The 15,260-nt window shown below is 54.7% G+C and overlaps 1 protein-coding gene across 8 annotated transcripts; it reads left to right on the top strand.

Moving 5' to 3' along the window:
• Nucleotides 1-5,432: 5,432 nt before the first annotated feature.
• Nucleotides 5,433-15,207, top strand: MOG (myelin oligodendrocyte glycoprotein). Of its 8 annotated transcripts, none has more exons than XM_053904830.1 (7): nucleotides 5,443-5,688; nucleotides 6,749-7,096; nucleotides 11,496-11,541; nucleotides 12,662-12,682; nucleotides 13,972-14,088; nucleotides 14,295-14,315; nucleotides 14,593-15,207. In XM_053904830.1, the coding sequence occupies exons 1-6, from the start codon at nucleotides 5,607-5,609 to the stop codon at nucleotides 14,305-14,307; spliced, it is 627 nt and encodes a 208-aa protein (XP_053760805.1). In that variant the 5' UTR covers nucleotides 5,443-5,606; the 3' UTR covers nucleotides 14,308-14,315; nucleotides 14,593-15,207. The 8 variants fall into 8 exon arrangements, 6 of the variants coding, with proteins under 6 accessions (XP_053760803.1, XP_053760804.1, XP_053760806.1 ...); XM_053904827.1 differs by having other exon boundaries at nucleotides 5,451-5,688; nucleotides 11,428-11,541; XR_008423003.1 differs by lacking the exons at nucleotides 14,295-14,315; nucleotides 14,593-15,207 and adding an exon at nucleotides 12,236-12,446 and having other exon boundaries at nucleotides 5,433-5,688; nucleotides 13,972-14,096.
• Nucleotides 15,208-15,260: the final 53 nt, after the last annotated feature.

Here is a 15,260-nt window from a genome sequence, read left to right as displayed (position 1 = left end):
GGGCCCTGGGCATCTGGGTGCGGCCGGGCCGGTGCACAACCTGCAGGCCCGACCGCAACGGGGAGACCAGCGCGCCGCTGCACCTGCGCCGGGCCCCGCCTCCTCTGCCCCGCCCCCAGAGACCCGGCAACCAATTGTTGTGGCGGCTTCGTGACGTCCCTGTTGCCCTGCAAACCGGGGGGCGCGTCCGGGCCTTCCCCTGCGGATCCTGCAGGGATGAGGGAGAAAAGGGAGGGGCCAGGGGAGCTGAAAGAAGCCAAGGGGGGGGGGGCGACATCGGTACAAACGGTGCGTATATTCTTGCAGGACCACAGGTTACCTGGGCTTGGCCGTCCGGCGGCGGGAAGGACGGGGAGCGGGCCCCAGCGCCCCGGGGCAGAGAAGATTCCTCGCGGTCCTGAGCCGCAGTCCGCCTTCGAGGCCTTGCACCGGCTGTGCTGCCCCGCGAGGACGCACGACACGGCTCCGTGCCGCCTGCGCGGACCGCGCACGACCGTTTGGTCAAACCCGAGCTGCATGCGTGCCCGCCGCACCCAAGTGCCTCCCCCGATTGGTAACAAGCTGGACGCCTTTCTGCACGAAAGAGGGAAACATTGCTGCGTTCCAGGATGGTAGCGGGGAAGACACAGACGTGGGAAAACGATGTGGATGGTTACAACGTAACCCCCTGGCAGAGGACTGCTGTCCGCGTCTTCCTCCGCCTTTTCAGCACTCAGGTGAACACACCTGGCCGCACCACAGCGCGCGTGCGCACAGGTTCCCGGCGCGCGCTCCCGGATGAGCTGTGCCGGGGCCAGTGCTCTCCTGCCCCCAGCCTGCCTCTGACACACCTGGTTACATGGGCCCAAGTGAGACCTGGGTCTGTCAGTCACCGAGTCTCCGGGGACCCTGCAGACCAACTTCAACACAAATACCATGGAAGCTGGGCCACAAGGGTGGGGAAAAAAATGTCAAATTCCTCTTGGTATTTACAGCACTAGAGGGTCGCAGAAGGAAGGTCGCCGCAGGGTGAACACAGCGCCGTTCACAGGGAGGTGCACGTAACTCCCAGCGCTCCTGCGTGGACGTGGTCATGCCCCCACTGACGACGGAGAAGCTGAGACACAGTGGGTACCCTGGGACAACAGAGACACTGCGTGCAATTTCCCAGTGTTTATTAAAATGGCAAACGCACAGGCTCCACTCGTGCGGAAGGCACTGAGGTCCGTGAGCACATGGCCAGGACGCTCACACCACCCCGTGCTTAGCAGGAGACCCCTCCGGCTCCTCCTGCTCTGTGTCATCACCTTGAAGTTCCTAACAGTCTTATCTCTCAATCTGTGTTTTGTAAGTGAAGTCCGAGGAGACTGCGCTGGGGGCCCGGAGCCCAGGCTCCAGGTTGTTCTTGCCCTTCAGTTGTCCCCGCATCCGCAGGAGAGCCTCCCAGGCCCCCAGGAGACACCCTCTGTGCTGCGCGTTCCCAGGAGGGGCCGGGCAAAGAGGAAAGGAAGGGTCAGGCAGGCACACCCGTCAGGGCAAGTCTGAGGTGGGGCCTCAGGACGCGTGAAGGGCTGCCCTCAGCCCCTAAGTATCTGTTCCCTGAAAGAATGTGATGTTAAATAACAAAAACAAAAACATGCCACCAAGACGCATCAAGGGTGAACCCACACAACAAAGGAGAGTCCTTCCCTGGTGTTTGGACAAGGTGCCTCAGAGTTCCACTTTGTGTGGGGACCCTCACATGACGTCGCTGGCCCTGGCAGACCAATATCCAAATTATACGTCAGAGCACAATGAAAACGGAGTCGCGATACTCACTGACTTGTGCTCCCAGGTGACATATGACCAGAATATAGCCTCAGGGTGATTGGAATGTGACATACACGAAAGCAAGAGCCTTGTCTGTCTTGCTGAAACTTGTATTATGACACCCTAATATGAAGCGTGACACAGAGGGTTTTTTCTATGAAATATTTGTTCATTTATATTAATTGAATACATTTTACTGTAACCCAATAAAATAGACACTTAAAAAGCTGAAATAACCTAAATGTTCTGGGAAAGGTGAGTTTGATACATCCATGCAATTGAATACTTGTAGCTGTAGGGCATGAGTTTGTTCTTCAGGCACTTGTATGGAAAGATCTCTGAGATAAATTGTTACCATTCATGGAGCACCTGGCTGCCGTAGTTGGTAGAGCATGGGACTCTTGATCTTGGGGTAGTGAGTTCAAGCGCCATGTTGGGCATGTGGGGAAGGGGAACAAGGTGGTTCTGGATGGCTGGGGGCGGGGAGAGGTTTTCGAGGTATGTTATTTTGTACCTTTGGATTTTGAAACAAACGCTTATGAAAAACCAAATAAACAAGAATTAATACTTGGAAGACCCGAGAGAGCTCGGGTATGTATTAATGTGGCATTACACATTGCTCAGCAAACACAAGGAGCAGAGCAGTGCATCTAGGGTCCTTCGTGTAGGATACATGTTTACATACTTTACACGTGGTCCGGAGGACTTTACAGCGCACGGCGTTCCTAGACATCCACGTATCGAGTGCTGCGTGTTTCGCCTGCAGACAGCAGCTTGCTTCACACACACAGATGCTGTATTTAGGGTGTGTTCCTGCACACGTGACCGTGGACCCGGCCTGTTAGCAAACATGGGGAGAGGTGCAGATTGAATGGAAATACTGCGGAGAGATGCACACAAAAACAACCCAAGGATGCCTGTGAGGTCACGTAATGTGTGCTGCGCAAACTCAGGGAAGGTGACAGTTAAGTGCTGAGAGGAATGCCCGGCTCTGACCAACACAGGGCGGCTTCACCTCACGGGCCTGATGCCCCCACACCCACACTTCTGCAAATGGCGACACTACTGGCCTCCTTTCTGCCGGTGGCCCCTCCCCTTGTTGAGGTCACCTCTGCCCCAAGACCCCGTCGTCCACGGGATAGCTGCCCAGCTCCAGGACCTCAGGTAGTCGAGGGCTCGCAGGTGAGTGAGGTGACGTGACTGGCTTTGGGATAGAAAACCCGGCTCGGGGGCGCCTGGGTAGCTCAGTCGGTTAAGCGTCCGACTTCGGCTCAGGTCATGATCTCACGGTCCATGGGTTCAAGCCCCGCGTCGGGCTCTGTGCTGACAGCTCAGAGCCTGGAGCCTGTTTCAGATTCTGTGTCTCCCTCTCTCTCTGACCCTCCCCCGTTCATGCTCTGTCTCTCTCTGTCTCACAAATAAATAAACATTAAAAAAAAAAAAAAAAAAGAAAGAAAGAAAACCCGGCTCGACGCCAGCCCGAGGTGCGTGACCCTGAGCACCTCACTTAACTTGGGTGCTTCCATTTCCTCATCTGTGAAGACAAGTGATAATAATCTAACATTGTGTTACTGTTGTAAGGGTCGGATGCATTAACACATGGAAACCACTCAGGGCACCACCACGTGGAGGCATTCGGTAAGGGTTTTGTGGTGTTTGCTGTTAGTTCTCCAAAGGGCTTCGATGGCCCAGCTTCTCTGCTCTCCAGACCCTGCAGCCCACCTGATCTCCCGCCCAGCTTTGACAGCGGGTGATTTCAGGCACCCCGCGACCCCAAGCCCCGCCCTGGGAATGAGCTTGGGCTCAGCTCTCCCTCCTGGATGTGCAGGAGGCAGAGCATTGTTGCAGGATACTTTGGTTTCAGAAAGGGAGAACCCCGCTGAGGAGGCAGTGGGGCAAGCACAGAGGCTGCTCTTCCCATCTGACTCACCCCTGCAACCCTGGACTCTCACGCCCCCCCCCCCAGCCCCAGAGCAGCCCAATCCAGCCGCCTTGCAGTGGGAAGGGACCCAGCCTCCCCCACCCCCTACCAGTCTGTTCTCCCAGCTCCTGGGGCTCACCTCCCACAAAACCAGAAAGCAGTGCTGCCCAATATAACTTTTTAAAAAAATTTTTTTAACGTTTATTTATTTTTGACACAGAGAGAGACAGAGCATGAACAGGGGAGGGGCAGAGATAGAGGAAGACACAGAATCGGAAGCAGGCTCCAGGCTCTGAGCCATCAGCCCAGAGCCCGACGTGGGGCTCGAACTCACGGACCACGAGATCGTGACCTGAGCTGAAGTCGGATGCTCAACCGACGGAGCCATCCAGGCGCCCCCAATATAACTTTTTGTGATGATGGAAATTGTCCCTATTTGTGCTGTCCGATGTGTTAGCCACTAGCTGCATGTGTGAAACAAGGCTAGTGAATCAGGGAATTGAATTTTAAATTTTATTCCATTTTAATTCGAATGACCACTTGTGGCTAGTGATTACTGTATTGGACAGCATGGCTTTGAACTGTCCCTCCTGACCTTTTTTTCTTATTTGGTGAGCCAGCCTTGCTTCAAGATTGGCAAATATGTTTTTCAAATTTGGTGACTGATGTGGAAATGTTGGGGTGAGGAGTGAACAGTCCAGAAAGAAAAAAAGAAGATGGTTTCATAAAAGCACGAGGACAGGACCCGTAGGCGGTTGGGGGGTTGTGAGGAGTGACAGGTTACATACCCTCAGGTTGGGAGGGGGTCAGGGACAGCGTGAGTCTGTAAGGAATTTGGGAGCAAGGTTTCCAGGGCCTTGAGGGGCTAGCTGCTGTTAGGTCACTGAATACAGTGGAGCGAAACCTGGGTCCTGAGACCCTCCCGCTGTGTATCAGTGGCCATAAGCCTGGAGGATGATTGCAGGCATACACCTTGGGGGGGGGGGTGGAGGTAAAGGAGGTTCCCAAAGGAATTTTATATGTCAAAGTGGATGTTGGCTGATGTCCAGCTAAGGTTGCCTTTTGCCTCCAGCAAAGTAGGAACGTGGGGGCCGCTGAGCTTGCAGAGGAAGGTGGCTGTTTCAAGTACTTGTCTGTCGCTGGGCTGCAATTGTAAGGAAGTTTAATTTTTTTCCTCTTGTTTTTGTTCTCCAATCAGTGATGATACTAGTTTCACCCTTCAGTGAGCAGCTGCTTCTGAGGGTAAGGAGAAAGGTGTATTTCCATTCAACGTCTCCCCTTTCCCCAGTGGCACAGAGGCCATCAGAGCATGATGCCAAGCCTGGGGGACGGGTCCTGGGCGGCTACGCTGACTGCCGGCCACCGACCTCCACGAACTTCCTTCTTCCACATTGGCCTCTCTGAGCTCAGGCCGCCTTCATGGCGCTCGTTCATGACCTTCTAAAACATATTCTCTGGGAATGGGTCGGGCACACACCTGAGAGTGAGGCAGGAGCTTGGGTTTGTGTCGGAGAGAGGAGCTGAGAGGGCAGGGAGAGAGGCCTGGCTGTGACCTCATGAGACAGCAGAAATGTCCTTCCTTTTCCAAAAGCCAATGATAACCCTCTGCCCCTGCTGGCCAGGAAGAGGGGGCTTGCAGGAGCCTCACTGGGCCGCGGACAAGCGTCTGTGGCGGGAGGGGCAGGCGGAGGCCCAGTACCAGGCAGCCTCTGCTCCGCGGCTCGGAGGGGGTGGGGAAGGCTGACCCTGGCGTCCCCTGGTCAGTAGCCCTTTTGTGTAAGTGCCTGGCAGGGGCGACTCCGGGGCTGCTCCCGGCCGCCCGGGTCCTCCCCTCGGGCTCTGTCAGAGGAAGGGGACACCACTCTGCAGGGGCTCTCTGTCCCCAGTCACAGTGCAGATGGCAAGCGCATGGAGCTCCCCTCCACCCAGCCTTCCCTCCCTCCTCCTCCTCCTCCTCCAGCTGTCCTTCAGCTACGCAGGTAAGAGTTCTCTTTATTTCTGGGGAGATCCAGGGAGACCAACAGCAGAACGTCTGCTTTCCCGGGGCTCACCTCCTTCAGTCATCCTCACGTTGTCCAGCGCGGCCGTGCTGACCCGGCCCCCTCCCTGGAAAGCCTCGCTGGCCGGCTGCAGCTTCAGAAGAGACCCCAGACCCCACAGCACGGCCTTCACTCGGGCCTTCCTTGACCTCTTTCTGACCCAACTTTCCAGCTGGGGTCTCTTGCCGACCGAACGGGCAGACACTGGTAACAGCTCCTGGATTGCTGTCCAGGCACGATGAGGTATATCACACAGTAGTTCCTGTCCCCTGAGAAATCTTTGCCAGTGTCCAGAGGCATGATGTTGTCGTGCTCGAGAACCCTCCTGCACACATTTGAGCGCTGGCCGGGGTTTACAGTGGAGCCCGGCTGTCCTGTGCTGGCAGAAATAGAGAAACAGAAGATAGACGTGTGACCTCAGGGAGCCGCCAACAGGGAGGCCCAGTCCTGCTCTCCCTGGCCAAGTCCTTGCGTGTGTCGTGGAGGAAGCAGCAGCTGGGAGGCTGGCTGACACCTTCCAAGGGGAGAGGTTTGGGAGCGTGGGCTGAGGCACAGACTGGAGGGAGGCCGTGGAACCAGCTCCGGGCACAGGGTGTGGACAAGGACGCAGGACCGAGAGGCAGTGCGGGGGCGGGGGGGGGGGGGGAGGCAAACCCTCCAGGGGAGAGTGGGGACGGCTTGGTTTGGTTCAAACAGGGGGCTCCCCACCCCCCTCCTGAGAGGGAAACCGCAAGGTGCTGGGCCACTGCCCGCGACGGGACCCACAGGCCAGGCTCGAGAGTCCATGATGCCCATGCCGGCAGGAGGGTGACCACACGCCAGAACGTCCCTCCCGGCCGGGGCCCCTCATGGCTCCTCTGTAGGTCGCGGCTCCCTGCTTTCAGAATCCCACGTAAAAGCCGGGGTCTCCCCTCAGTGCTGCAGAGGGGCCCCCCGAGACTGGCCCGTGCGTCACGGTTCCCTCTGACACCCACTCTCTTCTCTTGGGTGTCTTGGACAGGACAGTTCAGGGTCATAGGACCCGGCCACCCCATCCGGGCTCTGGTGGGGGATGAAGCAGAGCTGCCGTGCCGCATGCACCCGGGGAAGAACGCCACGGGCATGGAGGTGGGGTGGTACCGGCCCCCCTTCTCCAGGGTGGTCCATCTCTACCGCAACGGCCGGGATCAGGACGCCGAGCAGGCCCCCGAGTACCGGGGGCGGACGGAGCTGCTGAAGGACAACATGGGCGAGGGCAAGGTGACCCTCAGGATCCGGAAGGTCAGGTTCTCAGATGAAGGAGGCTTCACCTGCTTCTTCCGGGACCATTCCTACCAGGAGGAGGCCGCGATGGAGCTCAAAGTGGAGGGTGAGTGGTGCTCCGACCGCCGGGGCGGGGACTCCAGTCCTCCTCCCAGCTGACATGAGATCCCCCAACCAAGCACCTCAGTCCCGGGACAGGCATCACGTGCCTGGGAGGCTCAGTCGGATATGCGTCCGACTCTTGACTTGGGCTCAAGTCACGATCTCACGGTTTGTGAGTTCAAGCCCTAAGTCCGGCTCTCCGCTGACAGCACGGAGCCTGCTTGGGAGTCTCTCTCTCTCTCTCTCTCTCTCTCTCTCTCTCTCTGTTCCTCCCCCTCTCACTCTGTCTCTGTGTCTCTCAAAATAATAACTGAATAAACCTGAAAGAAAGGAAAAGAAAATACTGTTTCAGGACCACGCGGCTGGCTTTGAGGCCATTACGTACGTACATTGCTTGAATGATACAAGCAAGCTACGATATGTAGGAAACAAACGCAGGACCTCATGGTTTGAGTGTAGATGTAGATACAGATGTATTGCAGTAAGATATGAGAGAAAACCCGTAAGAAAGTTCAGGGAATGTGGTTCACTTTGGGGGATGAGGGGAGAGGAGGGAGAACACAGTGAGATGCAAGCAAAGGGCAGACCATAATTTTCCATGTGATCATATTTATGCACCCGAATAAAAGAGCTTCTAGTATGTGGGTATGTAGAGAGAAAATTTAAGGAGTTTTTTTAAGTTTATTTATTTATTTTGAGAGAGACAGAGACAGCACAAGTTGGCGAGGGGCAGAGAGAAAGAGAGAGAATCCCAAGCAGGATCCGTGCTGTCAGCACAGAGCCCAACCTGGGGTTTCATCCCGCAAACTGTGAGTTCACCACCTGAGCCAAAATCATGAGTTGGATGCTTTACCAACCAAACCACTCGGGCACCCCTAAAGAAAAGTCTTTTAAAGGCCCTTTTGGAAACTTTTTTTAATGTTTATTTTTGAGAGGGACAGAAACAGAGTGTGAGCAGGGGAGGGGCACAGAGAGAGGGAGACACAGAGTCTGAAGCAGGCTCCAGGCTCCCAGCTGTCAGCACAGAGCCCGACGCAGAGCTTGAACTCACAAACCATGAGATCGTGACCTGAGCCGAAGTCAGACGTTTAACCAACTGAGCCACCCAGGCGCCCCTAAAGAAAAGTTTTTTACATAAAGAAAACCCAAAATAAAAAACCTGAGAAATAGAGGCAGCAAAATCCAAAATAATTCATTTCTGATTATTTTGTGCCACCAAATGGGATTGTGAATAATCTGGAAGCTGGTCCGAGTGTTTGGAATGTTTTCCTGCATTTGTTATAAACAAAGGCGTCATTCCTAATGAGTCAAAATGACCAAACCCCAGTAGAATGAATCCCTCAGTGGATGTGTTTGTGGTGTTTCCTCAGACAAGGAACATCACTGAAAACCCCATGCTTGGCAAACGTGGTCCAGGTGGATAAGCAAACGAAGTGAGCGCGACTCCAGGAAGTGACGGCCGTGCCTTGAGCGCGACCCCTCCTCAGAGCCTCCTCTCCCCTGTTTGTATGACGGGTGACTCGGCATTTATTCTCTGGTGTTATCACAGGCTGGTGAAGACGTGGACAGGGTGAGGCAGAGAGAGACGGGGCTTTCCTGTTGAAGAACAAAAATGTTTCAAGGGCCCGCGCTTCAGGCCCTTCCCCTCCTCCCCACCGGCTCTTCAGACAATCGTTTACTTTTGTGTGCTGTGCCGGGACCAGGAGGTGGCATTGTATGCATGATAACAAAGCACTGTTTCTGGAGAAGAGGCAGGGATGTGAAGATGGCTTTGTGAGCCACAGATTGTTGTGCACACAGCTGGTCTACTGGGGGGGTTGTACCTGCAGGGAAGGGGAGTCTGCTGCCTTCCATCCTTCCCCCTCTTGTCTGCCTCCCCCACAGGAAAGGAAGGATGAAAACAAGAGAGAGAACGGGGGTGAGAAAGGAAGGGAGGAAGGGAGGGAGGGAGGGAGGAGGGAGAAAGAAACAAAGAAAGAAGAAAAGAAAGAGAGAGAGAGATGAGGGGTGAGAAAGGAAGGAAGGGAGGGAGGGAGAGAGAAAGAAAGAAAGAAGAGAAAGAAAGGGAAAGAAGAGAAAGAAAGAAAGAAAAGAAAAGAAAGAAAGAGAGAGAAGGGGGTGAGAAAGGAAGGAATGGAGGGAGAAAGAAAGAAGAAAGAAGAGAAAGAAAGGGAAGGAAGAGAAAGAGGAAAGAAAAGAAAGAGAGAAGGGGATGAGAAAGGAAGGGAGGGTGGAGGGAGAAAGAAAGAAAGAAAGAAAGAAGAAAGAAGAGAAAGAAAGGGAAGGAAGAGAAAGAGAGAAAGACAGACAGAAAGAAAAGAAAGAAAGAAGAGAAAGAAAGGGAAGAGAAAAGAAAAGAAAGAGAGAGAAGGGGATGAGAAACGAAGGGAGGGAGAAAGAAAGAAGAAAGAAGAGAAAGAAAGGGAAGGAAGAGAAAGAAAGAGAAAAAGAGACAGGAAAGAAAGAAAGAAAGAAAGAAAGAAAGAAAGAAAGAAAGAAAGAAAGAAAAAAGAAGGGAAAGGAGAGAAACCAAAACCGCCTCGGGGGAGAAAGTTTTCCTTTGATCCTCTCATTCCAGCCCCCTCTCCCAGCCCAGAGTCCACAGGCCTCGGAGTCTAAAAAAAGACTGATTTACAAGTAAATGCGGGCCGCCTGCCTCGCCTGGGGAGCCAGGAATCTGAGAACCTAGGACTCAAAGGAAACCCCCTCCTTCTCCAGCCTTTTATCTCTCTTTCCAGCTTTATTTTTTTCCTGTCATTTTTGGTGGTTTTACTACTTGTCTCTGACCCTGTCTTTGAACTCTCCAGTGTTGAAAGTCGGGGGCACACGAAGCAGACAAATACTGCAGTGACCGCACCACCTTTCGGCAAGAATCGGCCGGCTTCCCACGACCCCACTCAGCCCCGCTCCCCAGGCGGATCCTAGGCGGTTCCTAGGCGGCATTATCAGCCCGTGGCTAACGGCTCGGGAATGTAGGAGAATGGAGTAGGGGAGCAGCATGTGATGTGCCTCGGGTCGTGAGCCCCACGTGCAGGTGGAGTTCACCTGGGGAAAACTATCACTCGAATGAAAGATAAATCAATACTCTGATCATATCTTCTAAAACTAACAAAAATTCCTTAATATCATCAATACCCACTCTGTGCTCGGATTCCCCCCACTGCCTCACAAACATATTTTCATGTTGCTTAGTTTGAGTCCGACCCCAACGGATGCACCGCTCGCCTGTGTCCTGTGGGGTCTCCCACACCGTTCATCACGTGGTCTGCCTGCACTTCTTGTGAACCAGGGAGGTTCACTCCGATTCCGGTTCAGTTTTTCAGGCATTCATAGAGTCCTTACTGCTTCACTTCACAAAGGCTGGTGTCACTCCCTTTCTTCTGTCTGTGGTTCTAACCCTGTGGGAAGGGACAGAGGTGGGCAAAGCACGAGCTGCTAACTAAATCACTGCAGCTGGCTGCTGGTGAGAACTTTGAGAGACGGACTGGTACTTCCTTCTGGTCAGCGTAGCAATACGCGCCAGCCTAACCTGCAGCTCCAAGGGTTTTGTTCCTAAGAAGCCTCCTGGACCAGCTGCCTGCAGTGACTTAGCCCCTACCTTTTTTTTTTTTTTAATTTTTTTTTTTTTAACGTTTATTTATTTTTGAGACAGAGAGAGACAGAGCATAAACAGGGGAGGGGCAGAGAGAGAGGGAGACACAGAATCTGAAACAGGCTCCAGGCTCTAAGCAGTCAGCACAGAGCCCGACGCGGGGCTCGAACTCCCGGACCGCGAGATCGTGAGATCGTGACCTGAGCTGAAGTCGGACGCTTAACCGACTGCGCCACCCAGGCGCCCCTTAGCCCCTACCTTTGACAGCAGGGTCTTTATCTGGCCCCCCAGAGGGGGTCGCAAGGAGAAAAGGGCTGGACCCCAGCCGGGCACACTGAGATCAGTCCGGCCCAAAGGGTCCCAAGGATCAAGATCCCAGGAAGGAAATGGTAGGTGGGAGCCAGAGGCCGGCCCTCCTACGGTCCTACCACATCCCTACTCATAAACCCTGTGGATGCTACTTTCTCAAACACTCCACAAGACGGGTTCTTAACCTTTCTCTATGTCACCCCCGCGGCCTCGAGGCCCGGCCCCGAGTCTTAGCTCGTTCTCAGAACTCTGCGACTGGCCTAGGGAACAGCCCTGCCAATCAGCAGCCCTTCCTGGAAGAAACCTGCCTTTCCTTTGAGGCCAAGCTCAGCTCTGCCATCTTCCTTGACCCCGGGAGACGCTTGTTCCTGGCCCGCTGGACGCACGCAGGCGCTGTGCTGGTGTTGGGCGTGCAGCCTGGTTCTGCCTTTCAGATCCCTTCTACTGGATCAACCCCGGGGTGCTGGTCCTGATGGCTGTCCTCCCCGTGCTCCTCCTGCAGATCTTGCTGGGCCTCGTCTACCTCTGCCTGCAGCACAGACTGAGAGGTACAGGCTGCACGGTGGGCTGTTGGGACCCTTCCCTGAACCCAGCTGGCCTCTAGAGCTTGGTTGACGGATGTGTGGTTTTGAGTGAGTTCTGGGTTCAAAACTCCACGATGACAAGTTTTACGTCTTGCCCGGTGCTTTCGTTTGTGTAACAGGACCTTGCATTTCCTTCTGAGGTAGGCCCGATGTAGGACGGCCCATTTTACAGAGGACGCACTGAGGCCCGGACAGGTTCGGTATTTACTGAGGCTGACCGCCTTGTAGGGGGCAGAGCTGGCCTCACCCGAACCACACCGGGAGACTGAGCTGCAGGGTTGGACGGGTCTGTGTCTGGAGGAGGGTTAGTAAGGACCCGCCACGTACTAGGTGCTCAAAACACTTCCTCCTCCTTCTCCGTCCCACACTGTCCGAGAAGTCCCTTTGTGCCCCGAGGGTCCGTGCAGCCAACACACAGGACCCTGTCCCCCATCCCACCCCTGGGGAGGGCACGCTGGCAGCAGCAATGAAGGGGTCCTCTGTCCCCTTGAATTCGCCTGGGTACCCGGTGACCTCCATTCACGTGGCAGAGCAGGACCAGCCCGGGGTGGAAGCCGCCGTCCACCCCAGGGGATATTGTGATGCAAAGCATCCAGTTGGGACCCCGCCTCTAAGTACCAGTCCTCCTGAAGGTTTTCTTCCTCCCGTCCCCATTCAGACAGGAAGTGGCTTTAGATTTACAAAGTGACAGCCCTGAGGGGCCAAGGGGCCTCGGAACGGAGAACCTTCCTTCCGGGGGAGGGTCGACAGTGAAGCCAGGGCCACCCCCCTCCCCGGCTGCCAGGGGCGAAAGGGGCCCCGTCCAATGCCAGCGCCGGCACTAAAAATGCTGCCTTTCTCTGTTTTAGGAAAACTTTGGGCAGAGATAGGTGAGTTTCAGTCTCGCTCCATCTGCCACCCCTCCCTCTGGTTTTGGCCATTTTCTCTGATACCCTCCCGGTGCCCCCTTCACACGGAAAGGCTGTGGCATTTAAATTGCGCCAACTTGGCTTCCCCAACCTGCTGTCAGCCGGGGTGGAGGCAGTCCCTCCCTGTGTCACTAGAAACGGTTTTAAGTAACACAGGCTCATGTGTTCCCTTTCAGAGAATCTCCACCGGACTTTCGGTAAGTGCTGGGGCCCCGATTCCCCGGGTCACCCGGGTGCTAAGAGGCCTGGCTCCTGGCCGGCCTCCTGTCCGCCCTCTGCCTCTCCTTCTCTCTCTGCGTAAGTCACATCTGTCTGCGTGTAGGATTGGTGCTGACAGCAAATTCTTCTGTTCCGTTTCTGTCCCAAACGTGCTAATAGCCTTCCGTGCTAACCCGTTCTGTAGGAATCGCAGGGACTTTCTGCACATCACTTCCCTTTTCAGACATTACAGAGGGGAGGTAAGCCGATCTTTCGTACCTACACTTGAGGTCTAGTCGGGGAGGCGACAGAATTGACTGGAGAACAAGGTACTTATGTGTCACCGCCTGAGCTCACATGGTGGAAATGAGCTTTCCAGAGCACAGAACAAGCAACCGTACCTGACGGCTTCGGGAGACAGAAGCCACCAAGGCCTGACAGAACGCTGGCCCCTCAAGAACAGTCTCTGTCCTTTCTGTCCACTGCAGGCTGCCCAGGGCCTCGGGAGAGCGCCCGCAACAGAAGGGCCCAAACAGTAGTTGTGTGGACGTTGCAGAAATTGGAAGATGCCACAAGCAAAGCACAGGGCCCTGCTCTGAGCAGCCTTCCCGGCCGCGAGCGGGCAATCCCAGCATACAGGGCATCGCATCAGCGTGCAGGCCACACACACACACGTGCACACACAGACACGCCTTTGCAACCCAAACAGGGAGGCCCAAGATCTTTGTTTTGTAGGATTCATGCAGATTCTTTCTGTCCTGTGAATCTCCTCAGCATTCTGGCAAAGTCTAATGGACCCTTTTCCAGAAAAATGTCTTTAAACGTACACATAAACCATAACACAGAGGACTGCAAAGAGAACCACTGAATGGAAATACAGATATCAAAATATAAACACATTTGCATTTAGTAACATGTGATCTGTAATATAGTAACGAGTGTTTCTTTAAATAACAAAAATGCTTTAAATAAGAATGTAGCAGCAGGTCTAATAAGTTACAATTTCAAAACATTGACAAACATTTTGAGAATTCAGCAACAACCCCAATAGGAATGAAAGTCATCTGTGGTTTCCACCGGCGATAAAGGCACAGGTACTGCTGATGACATACTGCTTTTCTCCCCCAAGTTCACAAATGCTCTGAGCTCTCTGCAGACCCCTGTGGGTTCCTGGAGCCCAGGTTGAGAATGCCGACAATGAAAGGAGTGCGACAATGAAAGGAGTGCGGGTGGGTGGGGCTCAAGGGACACACAGCCGTTAATCCCGTTTGTTCTGTGACCCACCCAGACCCGCACTTCCTGAGGGTGCCCTGCTGGAAGATCACCCTGTTCACGCTGGTGCCGGTGCTCGGACCCCTCCTTGCCCTGGTCATCTGCTACAACTGGCTGCATCGGAGACTGGCAGGTGCACAGGGCCACAAGGGTGACCAGAGCAATGGGGCACCAGGTCATCCCCGAACAGGGAAATGGTGGGACCAGGGCTTAAGATGCAGGGAACCGGATTTTGTCCCCCCTGTGTCCCCAAGGCCAACCCCAGGCTCCTCAGGGACTATGTGGGGAGGGGGCCCGTCATCTTCCACCGGTCACCCATTTCTCTCTCTCTTTTTTCAGGGCAATTTCTTGAAGAGCTAAGTAAGTTTTCTTCCTTTCTTCCTTTTGTAAGCTGAGAACCAAAGGCCAGGAAGGCAGAAAAAGGAAGTGGGGGCAGCTGAGCGACCCCAAGGGGGAGGAAGGGGCCTCTCCCACGCACTGCCCAATTCCCACACTGTCCAGCAGCCACCTGGCACCTCACCTCCAAGACCAACCATGGAAGAGAGAGGCTTCGCCAGGGCTTTCCCTGTCCTCGGGTTTAATGGGTTGGTGATCGTAACCACTGACAGATTTTCGAGTCACTGTCTCCTCTTTCCAGGAAACCCCTTCTGAGCTGGACTGGCCCATGGACCGGCCCTCAGGATGAGGATCCCCCATGTTGAACACTCATTGGCCTCCTCGCTGCAGGGACTTTCCAATCTGCGTTTCCAGGAATGCTCGGAGTTGCCAATGGGATTGCATTTCCTTCTGTCGTGGCCTTTCTGTCCCCTCGTCTCTCCTGTCCTGTCTTCCGTCTGGAAGCCCCCTCTGGCCACAGCCAGGCGGGCGCTCCTCTCCCCGATGAGGTCACCTGAGCTGGACAGCGACACAGGCAGCAGGCTCTCAGCCTCGGACTGTGACCAGGACCCCCCTGTTGCACATTCCAGTGCTCTAACCTCGAAAATGGTGGTTGTTTCTTCCAAGATGCCAGTCCTGAGGGGCAGGGCAGAGAGGTGGAGGGCTGCGGGAAGGGGCAGGAAGGGCCCAAACCATGAGAGCTGAGTGAGCGAGCTGCTGGAGACCCTGGGGAGCCCGGACGTGGCCCGCAGCCCCCTTCCCTCCCGTCCATCAGAGCCTCCACTGTTTTCTGCAACAATTACTACTTGATGGTCTGTCAGACACAAAGAAACAAGCAGGTGCTAAGTAATGATAATACAGGTTTCCGTGAACCACTGCTCACCCCTGTTCCTTTCTGCATTTCCCTCATGACCCCTCACCCCTTCCTGT

This window comes from Panthera pardus, unplaced genomic scaffold, assembly GCF_024362965.1.
Source record: "Panthera pardus isolate Hobbes unplaced genomic scaffold, ASM2436296v1 HiC_scaffold_17, whole genome shotgun sequence".
Lineage (NCBI taxonomy): Eukaryota > Metazoa > Chordata > Mammalia > Carnivora > Felidae > Panthera > Panthera pardus.
This window is presented reverse-complemented; position numbering and strand designations above follow the sequence as displayed.